Source organism: Poecilia latipinna, unplaced genomic scaffold (assembly GCF_001443285.1).
Source record: "Poecilia latipinna isolate Pla-1442-1.1 unplaced genomic scaffold, P_latipinna-1.0 Scaffold3916, whole genome shotgun sequence".
Lineage (NCBI taxonomy): Eukaryota > Metazoa > Chordata > Actinopteri > Cyprinodontiformes > Poeciliidae > Poecilia > Poecilia latipinna.
The window spans coordinates 1,431-26,038 of record NW_015116532.1 but is presented as its reverse complement, the minus strand read 5'-3'; the positions used below and the strand labels follow the sequence as shown (position 1 = coordinate 26,038).

Here is a 24,608-nt window from a genome sequence, read left to right as displayed (position 1 = left end):
AAAAAGTTAATGCTTGCAGCAAAAGAGTGCCAAATAACACGCAGCTGGTTAGGAAGAATATATTCATGTGCCTAGCACTCCTTTAGCCGTGCTCAAGATCTTCCTTTGTGTTTTGAAGTTTTCATTCCCACCCACAAGCTTAAATCCAACAAGCGCATCAACATTTCTGATTGAAATTCTTGACACAGATTATTCTCCCTCGATCTTATGATCCTTCAGTCGTTTTTCATCTTGTCACAGAAGCTAAATGCATCTTTAAACCACTGCTGGAAAACAAATACTGCTGACTTGATCCCCTTTAAACCAGCACTCACTACAATACTATGTCCCCAGTGAATATAGTAAAGATCATGCAGCTGAACTACCTGACATGTACCCAGCTAATCATTTAAGACGGGGGGAAAAGGAACATCACAAGCAATTAGCTGCCACAGTCCAACACAGACCATTCCTACACTTAGGAGATTTAGTATTGACAAATGTGGAGGGGGGATTAGTGCTGTGGAGTGTGAGGACAGTTGATTGTTACAGCCGATTTGACGCTGAAGACACTCGGCTGAAGCCGATTTACTTTAATGACCATGGGCAAAAGTATAATGGGGGCGGGCAAAAAGGATAATTGCTTTACCCATCACTGGGTAAAAATGACTTATTTCTTTGGGATGTCAGTGGTGATTGATTTTATCACATGCAACTGATGATTGAGTTTGTGCCAAAACCTTGGAATAGGTAAGGATGAAAACTGAGAGATTAACTCAAGAAAACAGACATTCTGAAGTATTGACACCCACAACCTTAAACTTTAACATAGTTTGAAAGGGAATCCTGCAAAGTGAAAACAATCTGCAGCTATCGTTTGTCACACTTGCATGTTTTTCAGGGCGCAAAATGTTTGCATCAAAGAACCTGAATGCACAAACAGGTAATTGTCCTCTGAACATCACCTGCCATCAAGTGTTTCTTACATGACGGAGGATAAATTTTACCCTCTTGTCTTTGCAGAATTGTTTCATTTCAGCCATATTGGATGGTTTTGAAGCAGACACGTCTTTTTTAAGGTAACGCCAGTTGAGTCGTCGGTGTCACCTTCACACGGACGTCACATCCGTGTTTTAACACCCTTCACTTTTCCCGGTGACAGGATTAAACACCCTCACGTTTTATGCATTTAGTTAAAAACTTTATGGTATTACATTTGTGCCACTGTTCTGAGCGTGCTGTGAGACTGCTGTGACTGCATGCGTCTATGTGAACAAAGAATTTGGGAAGTTAGCATTTAAATCTCACACAAGCTCTCCCAGTATGTGTTCACACCAAGTGGCTGAAATTATAAAACCAAACTGTTGAGTTTAAGAAAAACTCAACAGACTATTTAACCTTGCACTCTACGTAGTTTATTTTTCTCACAGGACTTTTCTGTCAAGCAAACGTTTGAGTCACGCACAGACATCTTCATAGTCGGTTGTGGCTATTGCTAACTAGCCGCTAATAAACCCTTGTTAGCTAGATAAATAGTTTTAATTGGCTGGATGACATTCTTCTCCGCCTCTGTTGTTTCCAACCCGTACAACTCTACATGCATTCCTTACTAAAAAGCCAGGCACTACTGAAATATACAATTTTGCGGTTTTCTTTTGTAGATTTCTGTTGTGATACAAGTTTTACATTTCATTCATAGCGGTCTTAAAAAGTCTTAAATTTGAGTTAGTAAAACCTGCAGAAATCCTGATTTAAATCAGTCTTGGTTCAACAGGTCTAAGAATATGCAGTCCTTGGTTATGCTTGACTTCTTAATTAAATAACCTCTAATTAATTCACCTGATGGTGAATGTATCCATTCTAGTTATCGGCTATTAAAATCAGTTTAATAATCTGAACTGTGACCAAAAAACCCCAAAACTGAATAAATATTTAAGTGGTCTAACTATTGTTTTCCAGCACTGTACTTGTAAATTTGTAGTTCCGACATCATCATGTATGTAATAAAGCAGAGACGGTATAAATACTTTTGCATAACACAGCCACTTTGCTTTCCATTCAATCTAGAGGTCAGGATAGAAAAATTAAACTCCTTCACAGTTGGTTAAAAATGTATGATTCTCTCCCCTGGTAGTACCCAACACATTTATCCCTAAACCAACACCTAAATATTTATCACCTGCGATTATGAAACATTTATTTGACATGCTTTAGTCAGAAACCTACACAGTAACAAGCAGAGCTCTGTGTGCATCAGGTCTGGCCTGCTCATGAATATTCATGACAGCAACCATCGAGATATTGACCGTATATAAAGAGGGCTCTGACAGACCTGTCGAGCTCTGCATGTTTAATCGGATTCCTGCATCTCCTCCGACCCAGATGAAGCCGTTCATCCTCTGATATATTTCTGTGGGTGATTTTATACAGGACAGAAATAAACGGGATGCTTCCACCTCACTGTCAGTTCCACAAACCTGCTTCTTTATGTTGCATTTGAAGCAAAATCACTCTGACAGCAGTTTGGCTGCAGTTTGGGCCAGCAACATATCATTTTAAAGTATTAGAGCGTCATATTTTAAAGCTGTTGTGCCGTGAGGCAAAATCCACTGGACTGAGAAAAAAAAACAAAAAAAAGCAGCAGCTTTTGTTCACCCGAGCTATAAAAGGAAGCAGAAAAAAAAAAGAAATAAAACATGGATGTTTGGCCACATGATGCTAGGGCATGAGAAGAGTGGCTGTCTCAGCGAAAGAGGTTGGAGGCTTTACATTCCTCCGTAGTGTGGGGGTAACTCTGCAGTGGTGATGGTGGAGGCACTATTGAGTGCTCATAAAGACCTGCCCACCCAAGAGAGAGAGAGAGAGATGAAAAAGAGGACTCGGGCTTAGAAAAGATCAAACATACTGGAGAAGATTGTCAAACCAGAATGCAGCACAGGGTAAATGTTTGATTGCACTTTTTCACATTAATACCGTCTTTTCCACTGGGGCATTTTACTCTGAGTAGTTTTAAATTATACACAAGGGTGAAGCCAAAGGTCCTCCCTTGATATTTTCCCTTTTTACTGCAGAGCACAAACGTAATGATGGCATGAGTGTTACATAAAAAGTAGCAAATAAAACCACTCAAGTTCATTTCTGACTGTCTTTTCCATTCTCTCTCTCTGACTTATGGCAATTGACAAGAGAGGACAATCATGTAGAGCTCCAGGTTATTAAGCTGCACTACTCACCCACTTCAGACATCTCAGGCACCGTAGCTACAAAGGGTCCATCTGGAAACTGAGGTGCGTTGTCGTTGATGTCTTGGACTTTGATGATGAATTCCGACATCGGTTCCAGGGCCTCCTGCGTGTTGCGGTCCAAGGCTTGAGCATGCAGGACATAATGTCCTTTCCTCTCTCGATCCAGGCTCTTGGTGGCATGAATATCACCCGTCACCTCGTCGATGATGAATATAGACCCGGCTCCCTCTCCACTCAGAATGTATCGGACGGATCCATCGCCTTTATCTGAGTTTGAGTGAAGCTGCATGGAAAGCAGACAAAGAAAGGGTGTAAGAATGTGGAGGACAAGATGTTCCTAAAACATTTAAATGCTTTTATTTTTTTAAATCAACTGAAATGTTGCGATGGAAAATACAGCAGCTTGTAAAAGTCTTCACACGCCTTTCACTTTTTAATGAGACAACTACAAACATCCATGTTGTTTAGTAGGTTTTTAAACACAGACCAACAAAATGTAGAGCATAATAGTAGAGCACAAAAAAAAGTCACATGGGTTTCAAATCTTTCATAAATAAAATGTAAACAGTATATCATGCGTTTGCATTCGACGCTCCCGACTCGATACCTTGTAGAATCGGGTTTCGCAGTAATTACAGAAGAACTTTTCATGCTGATGTCTCTACCAGCTTTGCACACAACAAACCTTGAATTTATCTCCTTTCTTTCAAATCTCAGTCATATTCTATAGAAACCATTTATTCACACAGGTCTATAAGTTGTATGCCTGATTCCCAGTGGATTTATGTCTGCATACTGAAAGGACCAACTAACAAGACTTGGGTGTTTCGAACCAGGCGTGATGGAGCATGTAAAACAAGAGGAACTCTGGGTAAAGAAACACTTAGCTACACCATTACATTATAACTCTGGCTGTATGTTTGGGTTGTTGTTCAGCTGGAAGGTAAACCTTTACCCCAGACAGCAGTTTTTTTGCAGCCTGTACAGGTTTTCCATCCATCTTTCTATTGTTAGTTAATGGATCTAAAAGAGCTCTAAACATTCAAGAAGTATAAACATTTTTGCAATGGACATTTAAAGCTACTTAGAATACAAAACATTTATCATTTATTCACCACTTAGAAAAATTGGGAGAGCCATGGGCATTTTCCTCCTCAGGACAGAAACTAATGAAGAGAAAAAGGCTATGAGTTGCATCTCAATAAGCTGTACTTTATGTAGAGGCTCTGAACTCCGTAGAGTAGTAGGCTTTACAGGATTAATTCACTGCATGGTGGTCTCTGGCCCACATTCCTCCCCTTTAAAAATCGGTCAGACATCAAACTCAGGCATCACATTATTCAATATACCTCTCTCAGGCGCTACTATACCCAAGCATCCCTGTAGAACCGCATCTTTAGAGATTAAAGGTTTGAAGGAAATCCTTACAAGTGTTCCCTTTTTTCTCTAACCAGAACCCACAGGAATAAAGCAGAAGCTAAACCATTGGTTCAGCCATAATTGATACCAAGAGGATTAAGACTTTTATGCCAAAAGCTCAGCAGGGAAGCAGTTTTACATTTTTCCAGTGAAGCTGAATTTCAAAATAAAGGTGGCATGCTAATACTATTAAATATAAGAAGTATTTTATTAACTGAGTGAAACGTTGCAGGAAAAAAAAAATAACTGTCAATCAAACAACCTTTGGAATAATATATGAGTTAGAGTCTAATGGTAAAATAAACAACCCACTGAAAGCTAGCTACAAATGCTAAATACCTGACAATCATCAGCTCCTGTGTTTTAATGGTACTCAGCACAAACAGTGGGGTAGAAAACATGCATAAAGAATCAAACTCCTGAATTTATTATAATTTATGTTATGTTATAGTTTGAGATGTGTCTTTTAGCAGTAATAAAAGTTGCACTGATTTTTTTTTTTTTTTAATTGTGCATTTTTGTTAAAAAAAACTTACATTTTAACACTGTAATTCCATGAAGTCCGTGTGTTTCTCTCCTGTAACTGGGCCATCCATAATGGTTACACAAACCCATTAGGGTAGCAAAAAAATAAACTCACTTTAAAGTTCAAGAGCACCTAAAAGCTCCACATGCACAGAGAAAATCTGAAACTAAATCTAGATCTTGTTGATCTTCAGGTGATTGTGCTAACTGTCTAACCACTGTGCAGCCCTGCTGCGCGAGTGATTATTGTAAATTAGGAGCAGTTAGACTAATTCCCTGAAAAGCATAATGAAGCTGAACGGCTCTAAAAAAAGACATTCTGCATCAGACACGATTTTGTACAATGTTTTTGTTTTATATAACCATAAGACCAACTGTGCAAATTAGCTACGTGGTATTTGTTGTTATTTAATACTTAATTTAATTAAATAAATACTATTGAAATTGAACATGTGGTTGGTTTTATGACATTAGAGGATCTAAAATGGCTGGAAAACTGTAACAAATGGAGACACAAAGTTTGAACGTCTTTCATTTATTATGTCTCATAATTTCATTCTGATAGTTTCTTGATCTTTTTAAATTTGTTTCTGTAATCAGTGCACTGTTCAAATTGGGACAATATTTTAGAGCCCAGGATAAAGCGAAGGACAAGACAGTCTACTTTCACAGTAATCTAAATATAGAGGCTATCTATCATTATGGGGTACTGGTCCAGTGTGACAGTCTTAAAGAGACCACCCTGTTATAATGAAGCTTTGTGCAGGAGCTTTTCTCCGCTCTCACCGTTTCATGTTTAGCATTTCCTTAGCTTGACCTCCATCTGCTACTTTGGCTGTTAGTTTTACGACTACAAATATGGCTGCATAATGTTAGGAAATTACATAATGAAGATATATTTGGAAATAATAGTGATGACCATTAATTCAAAATTTCCCCACTGCTTCTGTGTCCCATATACTTTCCTTTTCAGCCATGTCTGTAATCCATGTCCGGTTGGGAAATCTACTGCTGTGAAGCTCTATTTAACATTCCCATGATTACAATGCAATGAAAAATGTGACCTCATTGCAGCTGTATTATCTTACTCAGCAATTACTCCATTTCAAGCAATCCTTTGCAATATTAATATTACAAGCGTACAGAGATGTTGATATAGTTGCACCATACGGCGAGGCTCTAACACAACAGCTTGACTCTTGCTACAGGTGACCCATTATGCTTCCTTGAAGAAGTACGTTTACACTCACACATGAAAATGGCTGCAATTATACAACCGTACATCTTTGAAAAGCAGAAGTGGAGCCTCCTACACAACCAACAAGATTGAAGTAGATAGTTTCTGAATAGTAAGTCAACAACAAAACACACTTCTTTTCCAGCAGCCATTGTACAATGAAGAGCAGCAGTAAAACTGAACTTTTCTGTACTTGTGGGCTTTATTGAACATTGAAAAGGCAGAATATGGGGAAGACAGAGGAGGAGTAGACATGCACCAACAGCCTGAGACCGGGAGCTGAACCCAGGAGTTTGATTCATTTTGTCCATTTCAAACAAAGAATGCAAATGTTCAGCCATGAGGTCCGGTCCAACAGGCTTAGCTTAGCATCAGCATTCAATACAAGTTCATAACAGTTGGAATATATTTTCTAACACTCCAAATAGTCAAAATAGTCCTAATCAGACACTAATACTGTGATGACGTTATATTTACGATATATTGCGCAGCCAGAATGGATGGATGGATGGAAATATATATATATATATATTTGCAAATATATGTATATTGTTCATAAAACATAATATTTTTATGTATATTAAGCAGAATTATGAAATAGTAAAAATTTTGGAGAAAAAAGGAAATACAAACTATTTCCTTTTATTGTTCATACTTATCCAGACCTGTAAACCTTAACATTTTATGCTTTTTCATACATTCCCAAACTGCATGGAAACACTGATAACGTCCTCTGCAGATCCATGTCATGAACGTTTCTCCTGGCTGATGAGTAAATATATAAAAAACGCATTAAAGTGCATCTAAGTGGATGTTTAATAACAGTCTAAATTCAATATCTATTTCAATGCACAGACAGTGGGTACTTAACATATCGAAAGGTCTGAGGGCCACTTCCAATCAAAACCTGAACTACTAAATGAATTTCCAATTAGAGAGCTGCTGTGTATTCTGGGCCTGACTCCTGATGAGCCGGCTGTCCTTCCTGTTGTAAATATCCAGCCTGTAATTAGATAAGGAGTCATAGATCCCGATGAATCAGGTATTTAATTAGAGGCTAGATATAACTAATAAGAAACACAACCTACAGAGTGTAAGGGAAAATGAATTGGACATTGTTTGCATACAGCAGCAGTGAGGGAGAGCCCTATTACCCTGTTGCTTTGTTGGTGGACTGCAGCCTGTGAATGCCTACTGCCTACTCTCTTTTGATTTATTGTCACTTTCGCAGAAAAATTCATGTTCCACTGCTGGCTTGAGTTGGATAATCAATTCCCAACTCTAAATTTATGATTTCAGGTCAAAGAATTAGAGTTATTACTTAACAACAATCCAAATCCATATCTGCTAAAAGCATATATCCACTTCAGCTCAGCAGCCTCCACTCCACCTCATAAATGTAATTTTGCCTTCAGACAGACTGCTAATTTAGCTATTGACTTCCTTTGCAAGAGTCAATAAATCATGAACCGCAAAATTCGAACCAATGATGTATTCACAGGCTATTGCCTTCCCAAATCTATTGGTGATAAAAGAGTCAACAGGTTGCATGCTATTACATAAATGTTACAGGCTTAATGTAAGGCAGTGCAGGCATTGTGATGCATCTGTGTGTGGCTTTGTTTACACTAGGAAAAACTGGATTAGACTCAAATATGTCAGTTTGTGCCATTATACCAAGAGCTTATTTAAAAAGATGAATAAATCACTTTTACAGGAGTCCAAGCAATTTATAGACAAATTCCATCAGGAACAGAGTTTAGAGGAATTTTTCCAATCAACTTTTTTTAATTTATAAAGATTTTGCATAACAACACACTGTCTAATTCAGAAATCCAAAGAATACAAATCAACATAAACCTTAAAGCATTGCTAAAAAGCAAATCTAATCACTCACCAGTAGCAGAAGTACAATTGATGTATTTTGGGGAATCTCCGTTTTCATGCACATTATGCAGAATTATGAAATAGTAAACATTTTGGAGAAAAAACTAGCCGAAGCTAGTAATCTTTTCAACATTTTTGTTGACAAATTCTCTCAGTCTTTGTTTCTCCTTTCACAGCAAATAAATCCTTGTGTTTCAACAATAGCTGAGAGGATTCAGAAATTGTCCAATTTACTCAGAAAGCTCTTGTAAAACTTAAACCCAAAGGAAGCAGCATGCTATTACGAAAGACCAGCGCTGTTTATGACACCATCAGCATGAAACACCTAATGCCTGCTGAAACTGTTCATCATACCGAGTGATCTGAGTTTAATAGTTCTTCAAAATTAATTACTGCATCAAAAAAGTTATCAAAATCTGTGTTAAAGTTCTGTTTTTGGTTTTTATTGTTTTGTTTTTGTTTTACTTTTCATCACACAATCTGATCAAGATCAAGTACTGGAGAAACTTGATCTAAATAAGTTAAGTTTTTCGGTTACTGAGTAAAATTAAGAGGCTGTAAAAATGTCAAGAAAACACAAGCATTGATGTTCCAGTTTAACTTTATATCACTAATTGTTGAAGCATATTATTGCAATGTCTAAATATAATAATTACATATGTATATTGTTTTTTTTTACTAAATACACTTCCTTTTTAGTGAGTCAAAGGAGTATTCCAACTCTGCAGCTATGCTAAAATAATGAGCATTAGTTGCTAGTTTTAAATAAATCAATTTCTAATATGAAGCTACAACAGTATGGATTAGACTAAAACAGTCTAACTTGTACAGTTTGTACAGTTTTAAGTATTTGTTAAGAGAAAAAATATTTTTTTTTCTCTTATCTATTTGGAAAAAAAAAAAAAAAAAAAAAAACTGTAACCGGATCCAAAGACAGATGCACATGTGATGGAGTTGGAATGTGTTTGTTTCTGCATGTAGTTGGAGAATCCAGAGCAAAATTAAAGCATAAAGTTTGTGCAAAAAATAAGCAAATTGCATTGCGTTGTAAATATACCACTGAATTTTTCTCAGAGCGTTTCTATTTGATTGTTCACAATGTTACACAAACAATACATTTTATCCTAGTTTACATTGCTCTGCATTTACAGCACACACATCAGCCTGGGTGCATGGTGACTGTGTGAGTCTAAAAATGATATTTTTTAAATCAAATGTTAGGCCCTAGAAACATTTCCTGATTTTATTGCTTTTAGAGAAGGATTTTATAAGTGGTGAAAATAAACAAATGTTATTTTAAGCAATAGTTTTACTACCCAATCTGAAGTAAAAAATAATGCAAATGTAATTCTAGGGATTCCTACGGCAAAGGGAAGCATTTCTAAAGGAGTCGGCAGAAGAACTGGAGAGGAGTCAATTTAACCTGGATGCTGTTCCCTCATTTGCACTGCAGGGATCTGGATGCAAAATGAAAACACAGTTGGTTTTCCACGTATGAGTACATTAATATTTCAGATTCTTTGTGTGTGTGCATGCAAGTTTTGTGATTCAAGTCTGCAATCTTTTGATGGAAATAACACCCGTCTTTAAATATAGCCTGAGGATTTCTTATTTTCACAACAGCGTCCATTTAGTTCACACCACATTCAGTACACAGAGATTTGTTAAAACCCTTAAAGTAAACCATTTATTGCAGCAAAAATAATCTCACTAAAAACATTTTTAAAAACCGCATGTTTAATCTGAGCGCCATGTGGAGAAAATCCCACCGTAAGACATGATTGTCTTCAACAAAATCCCCAGTGCCAATTAGTCACTCAAGCCATTTCTAGAAAATAAACATAAATTAAACATTAATTGTTAGTTGTATGTTAAACAGTCGCCTGCAAACAGCTGAAGTTCATAACGGCTTATTTTAATATTTCAAACATCAGATATAATGTGCATTGATGTGCACAGAGGAAACCATCTTAGCAATACTGCAGAAGCTAACATCTGGAGACTGTTTTGGGTAGTATTGCAGTGCAATAAAATATTTTTAATGTAAAATGGCTGCTTCTAAAAGATAGATATGTATTAATAATAAATATAATCCACATTCCTGCTTTAACAATAAAACACATCTGAACAGCTGCAGAAAAAATGTCCATTTATCTTCACACAGCGCCACCACAATGTTTTATTTAATCAAAGTTCATTTTAGCCACACAGAAAATTTCCTGGTAGAAAGCTTTACCCCAGTTAGAGTCAGTTTTTTAAGCTACAAAGCTGAACTGATGTAAGTTTAACATACATCAGGACTAAGTGCAGGACAGTGGAAAAGATGGGGAGTAAAAAAACAAAACTAAGATAATGACGTTATGCTGTAAATAATACATGAGAATTTCTGAGAATCATATTCATGCTGGTGAGAGCAGAGGCATCGCAGCTTTATAATGAACTTGATATATAACCTCTGCCACCATGTTGTGTTGTCATATCTACACAAAGACTTTGAGAAATCCATTTCATCTACAGGGCATCAAAACAAGGGATTGTGTTTATCTCCAGGTCTCTATGGGCGACTTTATTAAAGACTAGTGGGATAGGTGACTGGTATGAGGCTGGCAGCTGGCAGGTGGAAATGCATTTCTGTGGAGATAAAAGTAATCAGCAGAGTCTGAGGTTCCAAGGCCACATGACAGAAAAAGAACACTCCAAGCTCAAAGCAGCAGGCCCAAAAGTTTTCATCTTCGCCTCTCTCCCTCTCTCACAGTGAAGATTCAGCAAAGTCTTTGCCAACAACTAGACTTACATTGTTTGTGTTCACAAGCTAATCGGTACTTGCAACCAAACGGCTTACTGCCAGTGCCACTTGTCAGGTGCCTAAGTCAATTACAGGAAGGCAACAGATTTGAGGGAGAAATCAAACCCGACAGAAATCTGTGCGAATAATGTTACTTCTGCAAGGCAAAGCGGTAATTCTGCTCATTTTGATAATGAAACTTAAGCTGGCTCTTGTGATTACAGCTGCACAGCCAATCAGTGGATGTCACATCTCATCACAACCGAGAGGTCAAAATGAAAAAAATACAATTTCAGAGAGGAAGAATTAGAGTAATCTTTAATGGCTGAATTGATTATTGCTGCTTAATATTGATTCTAAATGAATCTAAACATATATTACAGAGTTTTGTTCAATCTTTTAAATATTTGTCATCTGCATTAATCACATCTTTTATTGTTAAAAATAACAGGTCTATGGGCTACACAAAAAATATTCATTAGATATTTTGCACAAAATTATTCTTAGATTATCAGATTTTATTCTGTCAGTTCTGCATTTTTTAATCTCCTGTCAGGATGAGTTTAATCAACTCTAAATTCAGATTAACTGCTGCTGGCCACGCCCCCAGCTCAACATTTACACTCTCATGTGAAAATGGATGCAAACCCATGTGCATCTATGCAATCATACATCTTTGAAAAGCAAAAGTAGAGCCGCCTGCACAACCAACAAGAAAGCAGACTTTAATAGCTTTTCCAGCAGCCATTGAACAATACAATGGAGCTCAGTTTGCGTGGCCAGGTGACGGGCAGGGGGGCTGAATTAATCACATGTTGATGATCCAGGTGTTTACTTGAAGATAGTGACTTTCTGGACGAAACCAATAAAAGCGCGTGAATAGTCAAAAAAAAACAAAAAAAACGGTATATTAAGCTGAACAAGCTGAATTCAAACACAAATTTATCATATTATATCATGCCAAACTAAAATATAAAGCACAGGGTGGATTCTGCATAACCGCAAATGGTATATTTTGCGAAAGAAGAAAAGTCAACGTAGTTTTATCATTTTTTTCTCCATTTCTGCTCTGGCGAGTTGTTCCTGTTTTACGTGTGCATGCTCACCATGCTGCTTAGCTGCTGCTGCCTTTACGTAGCAATGCCTCTCTCCATGCATGTGGACTTTTAGTTATAATCTACGGCTGGTATTATTGGAAAAGTGCAGAGATGAGAAACATGCATGTCATGCTTCCTGTGTGGGCTCTCGCTCAAAAAGCACCAACACTAAAGCACATTTAGTCTTATGCAGCACATTTAGACATAAATATGTAAATTTTCTCACACTTTGAAGGGTCTGGGTAATCCCCTCAAAGAACTCTTAGACACAAGAGCCACAGCAGAGCCGGTCGGTGCTGGTACTTTCCTTTAAATCCTTAATTCAGAAACGTCAACGACTGTCTGATAAAGGCTATCTCTATTTTATTGCATCTGAATACCAATAAATCAAATTCTAGTAATTGCTTGCCCTGTTAAGTGCAATATTGTATATTAGATGTTACATAAGGCCAGGTTGGATGTGTTGAATGTTTTATCTTTTTTTATTCTTCTTTCTGGAATCTTCTTTGTATGATCTGAAACATTCCCATACGAGGCAGCAGAAGAATGCATCTTTATTAGATTTCCACCTGACTGTAAAAGTTTAAGAAAAGCGATGACACACTGTGTAAAGAGCCAGATATGAATTCTGCCAACAGAATAATCACTGAGTCATTCAGTCTTTTCATCACTATACGTTGAAATGGATTCCATTACAAAGAACCATCAATACCTCCATCTTCCTACCAGTAAATTTAAAAAAAGCACCATTTGTTATGAGCATCCTCAGAAGGAAAAAAAATAAAAAGTGTGAAGCCGGTGCAGCCGGTGCAGGCGGCGTCTACCAACAACCCTATTCGACAATAAAACATAACGGATAAAATTCTCTGTTTATGCGCAAAGAGAGCCGGCTGCACATTTCCAGCATTTAATCTTACTTCAGACATAAGCACCATGCCAATTATGCTATTCCTGCCAATTTGTCTGCTGAACAAATATAAGGCTGAGTGGCCACCTGCCTCTGGAGCCATCAGCCAAAAGCTTTAGGAGTGGCAGCAATTCAAAGAGACACAGCAGCCATTTCAGGTGAAGTCAAGGAAATTACTTAGTCTGACTGAAAATTTTATTGGAATATGAAGAATAGCTGTTTAAAAGAGACTCACCGCACATAATAGAGTCTTTAGAATCCAGCAGACTGGTGTAAAAATGCTCTGTGGAGGATCATATAAATGTGTTTAGGTGCCATGAATTCTCTTTTACACTCCGTTTCTGTTTTCAACCGCCCTGGCTTTGTGCTTCCAGTTGTACAGACCCTGAATTGTTGGACTGCTTTACTGGTGGACGTTCTTTGTAACGACTTGGCTGAACTGGGCGTACGACGCTCGGCGTGTGCGCCTGCCTTGGATTGTTTGCTTTGTGTTAATTTAAAGAGGCGCTTCCTTTACTGCTGGAATATAAGAGAGAGAACTAGAATATTATGCAGGAAAAAAATGCTGGTGAAAGCAGAATCTGAGAAGAAAAAGAAATTACATTACATTGGCAATGCCTTTCCTAATCAAACCTGTATTGATTTCTAATCGATTTTGCAGCAGTTATACCCACAGAGATCCTGGACTTCATGTTTGTTTCATGAACCAATTAGGGTTACAATCCTGAGCAACATTTAAGGTGGAACAAGCCAATATTTGAAACTGTTTTAGAGCTAAACATTAATACATTCCTCCTCATTACGTCTACTTGGACTAGGTGGGGATTTTGTCTGATATATGGAGAATTTTAGTCACATTTCACCTTAATTTACTATAATAAAAGAGAAACATGCACTTTTTACTTATTATTATGACAGCCACAGTCAATATATTATTGATCATTTCAGGCTTCTAGATGTAAGAAAGACTTCCTGAAGTTCAAATGAAGCATCCGGATGGATTGGAACAAAGAATTAAATGACAGTAAAGTATTTCAGAAACTGGTGATTTTCACTCAACCATGTCAGGTTTACAGTATACAGGCTAAAAATGCTCTGAGTGGTCAGAGGACACAGAGTAGGTTAGCTTGAGGTTACAGAAGGGCTACATTAACTCAATTACCTGTTAATCATAACGAAGGTAAAGGTAAAACACACAGATCCATTTCTGTCAACTAACAGGAAACTGAGGCTTTTTTTAATGAGGATGAAACATGAACAAATCCACTATATGCACAATTTTCATGAGTTTTTGAGAATTATACAACATGATAATATGTAAGCACATTGTCTTTGCACAATTATATAATTTCAACTTTGGTCCGAAAAATTTGCTGCAAGACTTTTTAAATAAACATTACTATTACCCACCTACTCTACAGGTTTATTGCAACTTTGTAAATCTTTAAACACAGAATCTGAACGTCTCTTTAAAACTTTTGTCTAGAATTGAAAAGTTAAAAGTGGAAATCTTGGTATTCCAGCAGCACACGCTGGGCCAGGTAGCAGAAGGGAGGGAGAAATAAAAAGACGACTGAACATCCAACCAAATGTGATGATCCGTTTCTTGGCTTCTCGTTTTAAAGGGGAGGGTTTGTTGTTGATTAAATCCGGGCTCCCATACTTAACTCAAGGGGACTTAATCTATTTCTTTCTTATGTGGGTGTGCTTGATTGACTGATTATCACCACCTTTTGGCCATACTCCCTTCCAATCAACTCCTGTGAGCGCCCCTTCGCTTTGATTGATTTGCAACAGTCACAGCGAGCCCTGATGACGGAGCGCCTGCCTAATGACCATACATCAAGAGGAAGTGATGAGGGGCGTGCTGAAGACACGCCGTTAATGCACATCGCGCCGATCCGCCCCAACAGTTGTCCTCTATTTTGACATCTGAGAGGAAAAATGGAAACGAGTTGCTGTTTTCCCCAACAGGGAGGATTGTTATATTTATTTATGCTGATGAGATGCTCTGAGTCCTGGGAGCAACTTGGTAACAGCTGCTGAAGTTTAGCACACTGTAAAAATCAAGCTGTCAGATCAGAGGTTGTTACCTCATGCGGAGTCAGAGGCAAAGAGAAATTGTCTTAAGTGTCAAAGTGGAGCTTGTTTTTTCTGTTACACATAAAAAAACAGAGCAAATCACTTTTGAAATTATACATTATAGTTTGCGTTACACAGATTTAGCTAATCTGGACTAAATCAGAGATACTAGCCTAAATTAATATTAGATTTTGAATCAAATCAAACAACAATAAAAGTTTAACAGTTATTTTTGCCCTTCCTTTTTCAGTATTTTTGTAGATATCCTACTATTTACAAAATACTAGGATTTAATTTAGTCTTGAAACAATTTTTCAATTGCTTATTTTAAATAATTAATATTGATGAAAAAGTACTTGCTCCATTGACAGATTATTTCATATATAATATGGGTAAATGGTCTTGATATAAGTTAAAAAATCTGCAAGTCTAATAAGCACCTTTTCACCAATATTAACTATTTAAAACAAACTCATATTTCTTGCTGAAAAGTTAATTTTAAGTCATTTTTGTCTTTTTTTTTAAGTGTAGTAAGATATTTATATTGGGAATTAAACCAAAATGAACTGGTAAGATTTGTGTTTTTGCAGTGCTGTGTTGCATTTATATCCTTTTTGTATTTCAATTTCCCCTTCCTGTTCTCATTCTGTGTCTAAGCAAAGGCCAGAAAAATTGAAATGAGCAGTCCAGCACCTTGGCTAAGCTCCCTCCAAACCTGGAGGGCTTGGCAAAATTCATAATATTTAAGGCTTCAGAAAAATCACAGACTGAGATCAAGGAGCAAAATACAAGGAAAAATAGACGGAGAAAAATAAAAGCATGCTTAAAAGTGCAGAAGCAGTGACCTCAAACAATGAGAAATATCGACCCAAAAGAGAATACATGCACCAAAAGAACGACAGTTATGAGTCATCGTTCTCCTGAAACCTTTAGCTGAAGTATTTTAGGCTAAACTACCACTTAGGAAGCCCACATTTTAGTTTGCATAGCAATGCTTGGTAGCACAGGAGACAAAAAGGTTGTTTGAAGACTTTTAGGAAAGACGTGCAGCGACATGCACGGCTAAAGGCCAACAACTCAGGCACTGACGCTGAAGTTAGCATCTGATTTTCATTTAATTCTTTCAAATCCATCCATGATTATTTCAACCAATACATTTTATTGCTGTAAATGTATAAAAGAACAATTTTGTTTTCTGTTTTAGCCTGTTGTCACAGCAACAAAGTGGGCATGGAATAAGCAGCTTCTATTTCACTAAAATGATTTCCAGAGGCTCTTTAGGAATTAAGACCATATTTAAAAATCTGAGTAAAGCTGAAAAAAATATTTTCTACTGAACAGGAAACTAAAAAATGCAAATTAACTGTAAATCTTTATTGTATTTGGAAAACAAGGGTTCAATATACATACTTTTGTACAGTCAACATCCTAGAAGTGTCAATCATAACTTTCCATTTTCAAAATTATACCATAAAAATAAATGCAGATAAAATCTGTGAAGTGAAAGAAATATAGACAAACGAATGGATGGAAAGTTCAGACGGTGCAACTGTAATACAGACTAGAAATGTATATTTTTCATACCTATCCAGACTTGGGAAAGAACTTAAATCTCGTCATTGTTCAGTTTTCTTGTTACAATTCAGCACATGAATAAAATGTGCTGATCAAAGCATATGGAGGTTTTTCTTTGCATGAACAGTTTTTCTTATGGTCATTTCCATAAAAACATGAAGAGTCTTATGTAATTTTATCAGGGCTAATAATTCTGACCTCAGATGTACACAGAGAACCTCCACCTGTTCGTGGTTCAGATTTCACAGATTTGCATATACTCACATATGGAATGGAAATAAAAATTATTCAAAGAAACAAATGAAATGCATCCTGGGAAGCTAAACTACTTGACGTTTGCGAAGTGCCATTTATTTTCTCTGGTGCTGACTGGTGGTACCAAAGAGGAGAGATAAGGAAGGATATAGATATTAGTTTCTGCAGTAGTGCTAAGATGGTTTCCAATGTGTGTATTAATGCATATCAAGATATATCTGGTGTGTAAAACCACTAAAATAGGAAGTGATGAGTGTTTACAGATTATGGTTCACTGTAATCACGTTATCTTTGCTTGGTATGAAAATCTGATGACTTAAAGCACATGAATGTGATAAAAAAGCAAAAACAGAACAAATATGAAAGGCAGCAAATCCGTGCTGCAGCATGAGGTGTTGGTTATTTTAACTTTCCCGTTGCAACCTTTAAATTCCAGTCTTAAAGACATTAAAAGTTTCTGTGTGTTTTGTATGGTTTCCTATTCCATCCATGCTGTTAATTATCGTGGTTCAGGTTGTGAATTGTTCCTTGTCACACTTCCAAACGGTCCAGTTTGCAGGGACTTGTTGCATGAACTGCGGGTTCAGGAAGAAAAGCGCTTTGAGAAGCACATGACTTTTCCTTCCTATTGTTCAGATCTTACTACACACACACACTATGTTGTTGCCTGATTCTGTCACAGAGCAACCCATTTTCAGATGCGTGAATAAAACATTCAGGCACCTTTCTTCAAAACTGCGGGTTTGTTATGCAAATGAACACAACATAAGACAAGGAGCATTACTCCAAGTCCGAGCTGAAGCACCCATTCTGTCGTACAGCTTACTGTCTTGTTCAGTAGCAGAATGATATCCAGAGATATATCAATGTTTTCTGCCTAACAGCCAAGTTCCTCTTCTCCAAACATTCAACCTCATCCTGCTGCTAGTTCACAGCAGCACACCGTCTTCCAGGGTGTGGGTATTTGCATCATCCAAAATTACCATCCAATCTGTTCTCTGACTACTTCAAAGCGGCATGCTGAGCTGATTGACACAGAGACATTCATACCTCCCATTGGGAGAATGGGTTGTCTGCTGTCTGGTATCTGGACAAGTCCTGTCCTTTACTGAGCATTTGCGTCTCACTCATGCACGAAGCTGTCATTTCCCCAATGCGTCAGCCCACCAGAAAGGTGTCACAAGGGATTAGGAGAAGCCTAAGGGGGATTAAAGTGTTCTTGACAGACTGGCCGCTTCACTTGTTCCAAAACTTTATTTGTATATTTTGTTTGTGGGAAAGTATTGGCAGAAATGCAACTAATACGGCACAGTCAAGACCCTTTATAGACAAGTGAAGAAAAGTTTTTCTTCACTTGTTCATAGAGGGTTTTTTTTATAGCAGTATCATTACGCCACACATTAAAAAGATTTGAAAAGTCAATCCTTAATTTAAGCCCTATTCTTGCACGTGACACAAAGGCCAGTTTTTATCCACTCTTCAAAACAGGAAAGAGAAGAGAGCATATGTTGTGACAGACTGAAATGGTGACAAGAAAATAGATATTTGCTTAAATGTGATCATTTCTACAGGACGGATGATGAAATCAACTTTGTTACAAAAAAAGATAAAAAAGGACCAATGACCAGATCTAATAAGGAGGATCTTAAGAAAAACGGCTAACACCTTCTACTGACTAACAAAAAGCCAAATCTTGTGGTTACCAAGTCTATTAAACTGCTCTTAGTTATCATCGACATGCTGTAGTAAATTCTTTTCTTGACACAGATCAGTTCCCATTGAACTTGAAAAATGCAAAAATCAAACCTAATGCTTCACTTACAAGTAATTATCATATCTTACATAACATGTTTTCCAAAGATTATTGGAAAGGGAAACGATCTTTGGCTTTAACCCGCAGCAGCAAAAGAAGTGAATGACACATCAGTCGTGACAGCAAAGGATCTAAACGTCTGTGTTGGTTTGATCTTTCTGTAAACAATCTGGGTGAACGATTACATGCGGCGTTCCTCATGGCTCCATTCTCGTGACAATTTTATGCCCTTGCTCTTGTTCTGATTATATTTCGTCATCACATATCATGGCCTCTCATCCCACTCACTGAGTCAAAACATTAAAATCAATATTTTCAACCACCTTTAATTGGTTTTTATTCAGTAAATTATGTCACTGTAATGATGTGTTTATTCATCAGGCATACTCCATTGGGTATTTGATAACACTGGCATGTCCCCAACTGGATAACTGTACTTAAAATAAAGTTTGGGTTTTTCCAAATGTTTCACAGTGAGATTATGTTGCAATAGAAGATTATTCCATAGCTTCTGGCTTTTCACACAACTTTAAATATAATTATCGATAGCGTTGTGCCTCCTATTTCCAATTTCCATTTCATACATTATAATGTGATTGTTTTCACTTTATGCCTCAGCACCTCTTTAATTTGTTATCCACATTTCACCTCTTATCGCCAACTTTCTCCTTTACTTTCCAACTTGTGATGAACCAATTATCGTCGAAGGGGCTGTTTGCGATTTCCCTGCAGTCGAGCCGTTCATTTGCTTCTCGCTAATGTCCAGAGTTTTTAATCAAGCAAAGAGACGACGAAGGAAAAAAAAAATACAGTGTGGGCCATGCAGGGTGTATTAATCCTCCTCCTCCTTCCTCTCTGCTATTTTCATCTAATTAAGGGTCATTCTGTCTCCTGGCCACATTAGGACACTGCACACCCATCTCAACCCACATAATTAAATGTTTCTTTGTGCTTGCCATCTGGAGACCTCATCTCTTTAAACATGCATGTCAAATTGATTTCCTAATAATGTTTATATTTCTTTTCACCGCTTTGTTATCATCCAGCCTTGGCTGTTTATGTTTATTTTGCTTTCATCAGCAGCACCCATCGCACGCAGCCATACACACACAGCACGCTTGGAACAACAGAACCCTTGAGGTAGTTTGCAGCACCAGCACAACACAACCAGCAAAGCTGACATAATGAAGTTCAAAGCAGCCCAACAATTTAATGTATAAATAATTGCATATTTATGCAGTCAGGGCATCGCTAAGCTGGCACTTTGAATATGCTGCGAACATCCTCGTTGTAGCTTTCACCGAGGACACAATGCCTGCTCAGTGGTTTTTTGACGCGGAAGATTTCATGGTTCATTTTTGCATCAAAGACTGGCAGATTATCCATGTTTCAACAGTAAACAACATTTCTCTGTCAGCCCAACGAGGCGATATGCGATTAAATCCCCAGGTTGATTCAATAAGCACACATCTGAAGCGCAAAGTGATGTTTGCTGTTCTTTTCCAGGACCCATGTCCAAGCGGATCATCGTCTCCATCTCCCCTTCTCTCTCGCTCTTTGGTGCTATCAAATGATAGTTAAAATACAGACATATGTGTAGCCAGAGAAGCGTTGAGCGCTTCTCATTCTTTTTTCTCTGAGTGCAGTTGAGGATTAGTCTGTGCCTGAGTGCCTAGAATAATGATCACTGCAGCAGAGAACCACATTTTCACATTCCAGGAGATAAGGGGTAGGCAATCTGCAAGCAGAGGATTTACCCGGCTCCCTGTGGCTTATTGTGAAGCTAACAGAAAAGTCACCACCAACAGCCAATAACTGGTCTTCAATGTACCATGCACCAGCAGGAAGCCGTCTCAGTACTCATATTTTTTGGACCCAAAGGAGTATAAGTCACTCTGAAAAAGGCTCTGAAGGTCTAAGCAGTGCCTTGCAAAAGTATTTTTATCCCTTGACCTTTTTTTCACAATGCAGGTAAAAACATGGCTTCCAAAACATTCACGAATAAAAACCTAAAAAAATGGTGTGGGACACTTTCTTCTACTCTGATGCCCATAAACAAAATGGAGAAATCACCTTGTTTTCCAGAGGTTTGCACAATATATTACATGCAAGAGTGAAAGTGCAAGTTGGAAGGACAGCAGTGGATGCCTGCACCTGACAGGAGCTGTGTTTCCATTATAAATGTGCAAAATGTTGGTGATATTCCGCTAATGTCAAAAATGCACAATTTCACTGTTGTGGTGTTTCTGTTAAAATTAGAATCACAACTGAAGTCACACATGAAAAGGTTTGCAACAAGTCAACAATCAGCATGATGCGCCGTCATCCTCCCACCACTTTATGTCGTCGTCTTCATGTTTCTGTCGGCAGCAACATCTGGTTGTTGATCATGTGACTCGTGATGCAAAAACACTTTTTCCACTGCAGTTTTGAGAAATACACAAATTTTGATACAACTGAAAAACCAAAGCAAGAACTTGATTAAAAAAAACTTCTTCTTTTTTTTCAAAACTGCTGTGAATCCATTAAGAATCACATTTAAGGCATCAGGAAATGCAGCTACTGATAGTTGACAAGATGTGCTGGCTGCACAAATTAGAAATGCAGGGTGGAGGAAAATGTTGATTTGTTGTGATTGATAACAGCATCTCAATATTTACTAATCATTTAGCCTCAGGATGATATCAAAGTTGCTCCTCATGGTCGATCAGATGTTGTCCATGTCTGGCCTGAATCTTTCTACCTTCCAGATTGGTGAAGGAGGATTTTATATCTACACTTTGAGCTCCTCAAGTAGGTCAGAAAGGTATGACAAAGTTCTGCTAGGCTCGGTGTTAGCTTAGCTCATCTGTTTGCCAGACTTTTATATATTTTCAACTTGACTGTCAATGATCCATTCCTAAAGAGTGTAAAGGGGAGAAAAACGGCAAGGTTGGCCAAGTCATAGTGAGAAACAACAGCCACATCCTGTTCAGTCTACAAGTCTCCTCTGAATGTTGTTTTAAATACCAAAGCTGTGTGTAGCTTCATCCCAAGGCTCAGATCAGACCTCGGTCCAGTTAGACAAGACTTGAAAACTGATTTTTATCAAAACAAAATCTCTTCATCCAGTCTGACTGAGTTTGAGTTTGTTTGCAAGGAGGAATGTGCAAAGAGGTTCAAACATACTCTAATGCCACTAATGTTTTTCCCTCTAATTCACAATTATGCTTTAGTTTGTTGGTCAGTCACATAAATTCATATACAGTATATTGAAGTTTGTGGTTTTACCAACAGAAAGCATTGTGTGACAAGCAGCTTTCATGGTCTAATCTTAGTTTCTTTCCCTCAACAGAGCAAATTATGCATCTTAAATGAAAAATGGCTTGATAAGGAAAGCCATTTTCAGATTTAATGCATTTTGAAGAGCTAAAATGACAGAGACACCAGGATGTGCTTCTGAAGAAGTCAGAATAAAACATTTTCAGAAAAGAACCATTAAACTAGAAGAAATATCTTTTAAAAAAAAACGCTCACACATAACACCCAAATCACAAGACAACAAAAGCTTGCATAATGCTGACATGATAATCTGAAACAGCAGAACAGCTTGTTCTGTTTGTAACCCATTTCTCAATAAACAAGAGGAGCGAGAAAAATGCCAAATAAGCTGTTCAAAACGCAGGCTCCATGGGATGGAAATAATTCATTTTTATACTCTGAATCTGTTCAGTGAAACTCCTACCTTTCCCACATACTGTGCATCCGGTCCTATGTGTTCTTCTAAAACAAAGAATTGGTTCCAGATCCAGCCACGCTTGGGTCTGTGGTGCACCTCTGTCTCCCCGTTGGCCAATCTGGTCTGGTTCTTGGAGGGCACTTTGGTAGGGACGTGATGGCCCGTCCCAGAGCACCTCTGGATGAAGCAGAGGCAAACCAAGAAGGGACAGAGGCAAGAGGTGGTGGGTATCCTCATGGTGGCGCGGCGCTGTGCAGCTGTATTCCTTTACTCCGAGGCGGCGAGGTCCTCCCACCACTGCCGCAGCAGCCGCCTCCAACAGCCACCGCTGCAGTGGTCCAGAGAAAACGACAGTTTAAATCCAAACTACAGAAACGATCTTCGAAGGGGATCCTCTAAGGTTCATGGTCCAAAGCCAAGGTACATTTACATTATGGAATTTCCCAGACTCTGATCGACTTTTCAAAGGAACGCCAACTTCTGGGTAGCTCTCCCTAAGAGAAGGGGTTATTCCAGGAAGCCATTCTGGATGTCCTGAAAGAGAAAACAGAGGAAACACAGATTAATTTGATGGATATTAGAGTCTAAATGTCCACTAATTCCTCCAATTAAATTGCGGCTCATAAATCCTTCTAGACGAGGACACACACGTCAAGCTGTCTGACTGAGAGAGCACACAAAGGGAACAAGGAATCCTGCTGCATTATCTCAGCTGTTTCTCTCATTACGCACATGATGGAAATATCTTCTGACTTAAAGAGTAGAGCTGCTATTAAGAAGGTTGTCTCAGCCTGTACCGTCAGAGGTCTGCTTGGTCACTGATATCGCCTGATGAGATCGACATCATGAGTCACAACCATGAAGCCTTGGGAATCTGCCTCAAAGCCTGACTTGATTTTATTAAAAGTAACTCCATGTGTTTTGATTTGGACGTTTTAACAAGAAAAATTAGTGTGTTTCTGATGCATGGTGAGTAATACAAATGTAAGTTTTTACAAATTGGCTGCAAAACCTTTAAGTAGGATATTACACGAGTAGTGAGTGAATAGAAAATGCTGATCGTTTTTAACTTTTTTATGTTTTTACCAATAAGAATTCAAGAGTTGGCGTTTATGTTCAATCACTTTGAGTCAATATTCTGTAGCGCCTTCATTCTCTGCAAATAACTCTCTTCTTGGGTATGTCTGCAACACTATGAGACTATAAACCCTACCCAGAATTACATGCAAAACATTTAAATCTCAAATATAATGGATGGAGAGCCTCTGGAGAAAAATCTGTCTTCAGGTTTGCCAAAATTGTACAATGGATTTAGGTGCAGACTTTAACTGGACCATTCTCACACATGAATATGCTTCAACTTAAACCCTTCCATTACTATTCCATTATATAACATTTCATGGTCTAGTTTTAAGTCTCTTACAGCTCTAACAGATGTTCTCCCATCCCCACATGATGACACTGCCACCACCGTGGGGATAGTGTGTTCAAGACTTGCTGAAGTTACTGTGGGCCTCTTGATTGCTTCTTTCATTATTGCTCTACTTGCCCAGTCTATCAGTTTAAGTGGACAGCCATGTCTTGATTGCTTTGCAGTAGGGATGTAACAATTAATCAAATTATGATTAATAGTTTATCAGCAATTAGTTCCTTTTGATTAACTATAATGGCAGTTTAGACCTTCTGTCAGTGTTGTAGTGTGGCTGTATTCCAGCAGAGGGCACTGTTGGTCATCCTTAAGTGGAGTCAGTTGCTACAGAAACAAAGATGGCAGGGCCATACTAGAATAGGAATGAGAAACGGTCCCAACAGAGTCCGATCCTTAAGTTTTACATGAATACAGCTGACTCAAGAAATTAAGATGTATTGATGTGTCCTTTTTTTAAATTCTGCATATTATCAAAAATATAACTCTTCATGTTATCGAAATACAATCAGCCGTCTTGATAAAAGAGAAAACTCAGGTTTTCTCATTTAATCATTAGTCGATTGATAAATTCAAGCAACTTTAGATTAAAAAATAATCCATAACTTGCATCCCTGACTGCAGCTGAGCCAGTGTATTTATATTTTGGGACGACAGA

General features: G+C 37.9%; 1 protein-coding gene across 1 annotated transcript in view; it reads right to left on the bottom strand.

Moving 5' to 3' along the window:
- Positions 1 to 23,099, bottom strand: part of LOC106941876 (cadherin-18-like) — a 30,336-nt gene extending 7,237 nt beyond the window's left edge. Inside the window, exons 1-2 of the mRNA XM_015025013.1 lie at positions 22,531 to 23,099; positions 3,213 to 3,507 (exon numbers count right to left, since the gene is read on the bottom strand). Coding sequence (XP_014880499.1) covers positions 3,213 to 3,507; positions 22,531 to 22,761 — 526 coding nt within the window. The 5' untranslated portion in view covers positions 22,762 to 23,099. The remainder of the gene's footprint in view (positions 1 to 3,212; positions 3,508 to 22,530) is intronic.
- Positions 23,100 to 24,608: the final 1,509 nt, after the last annotated feature.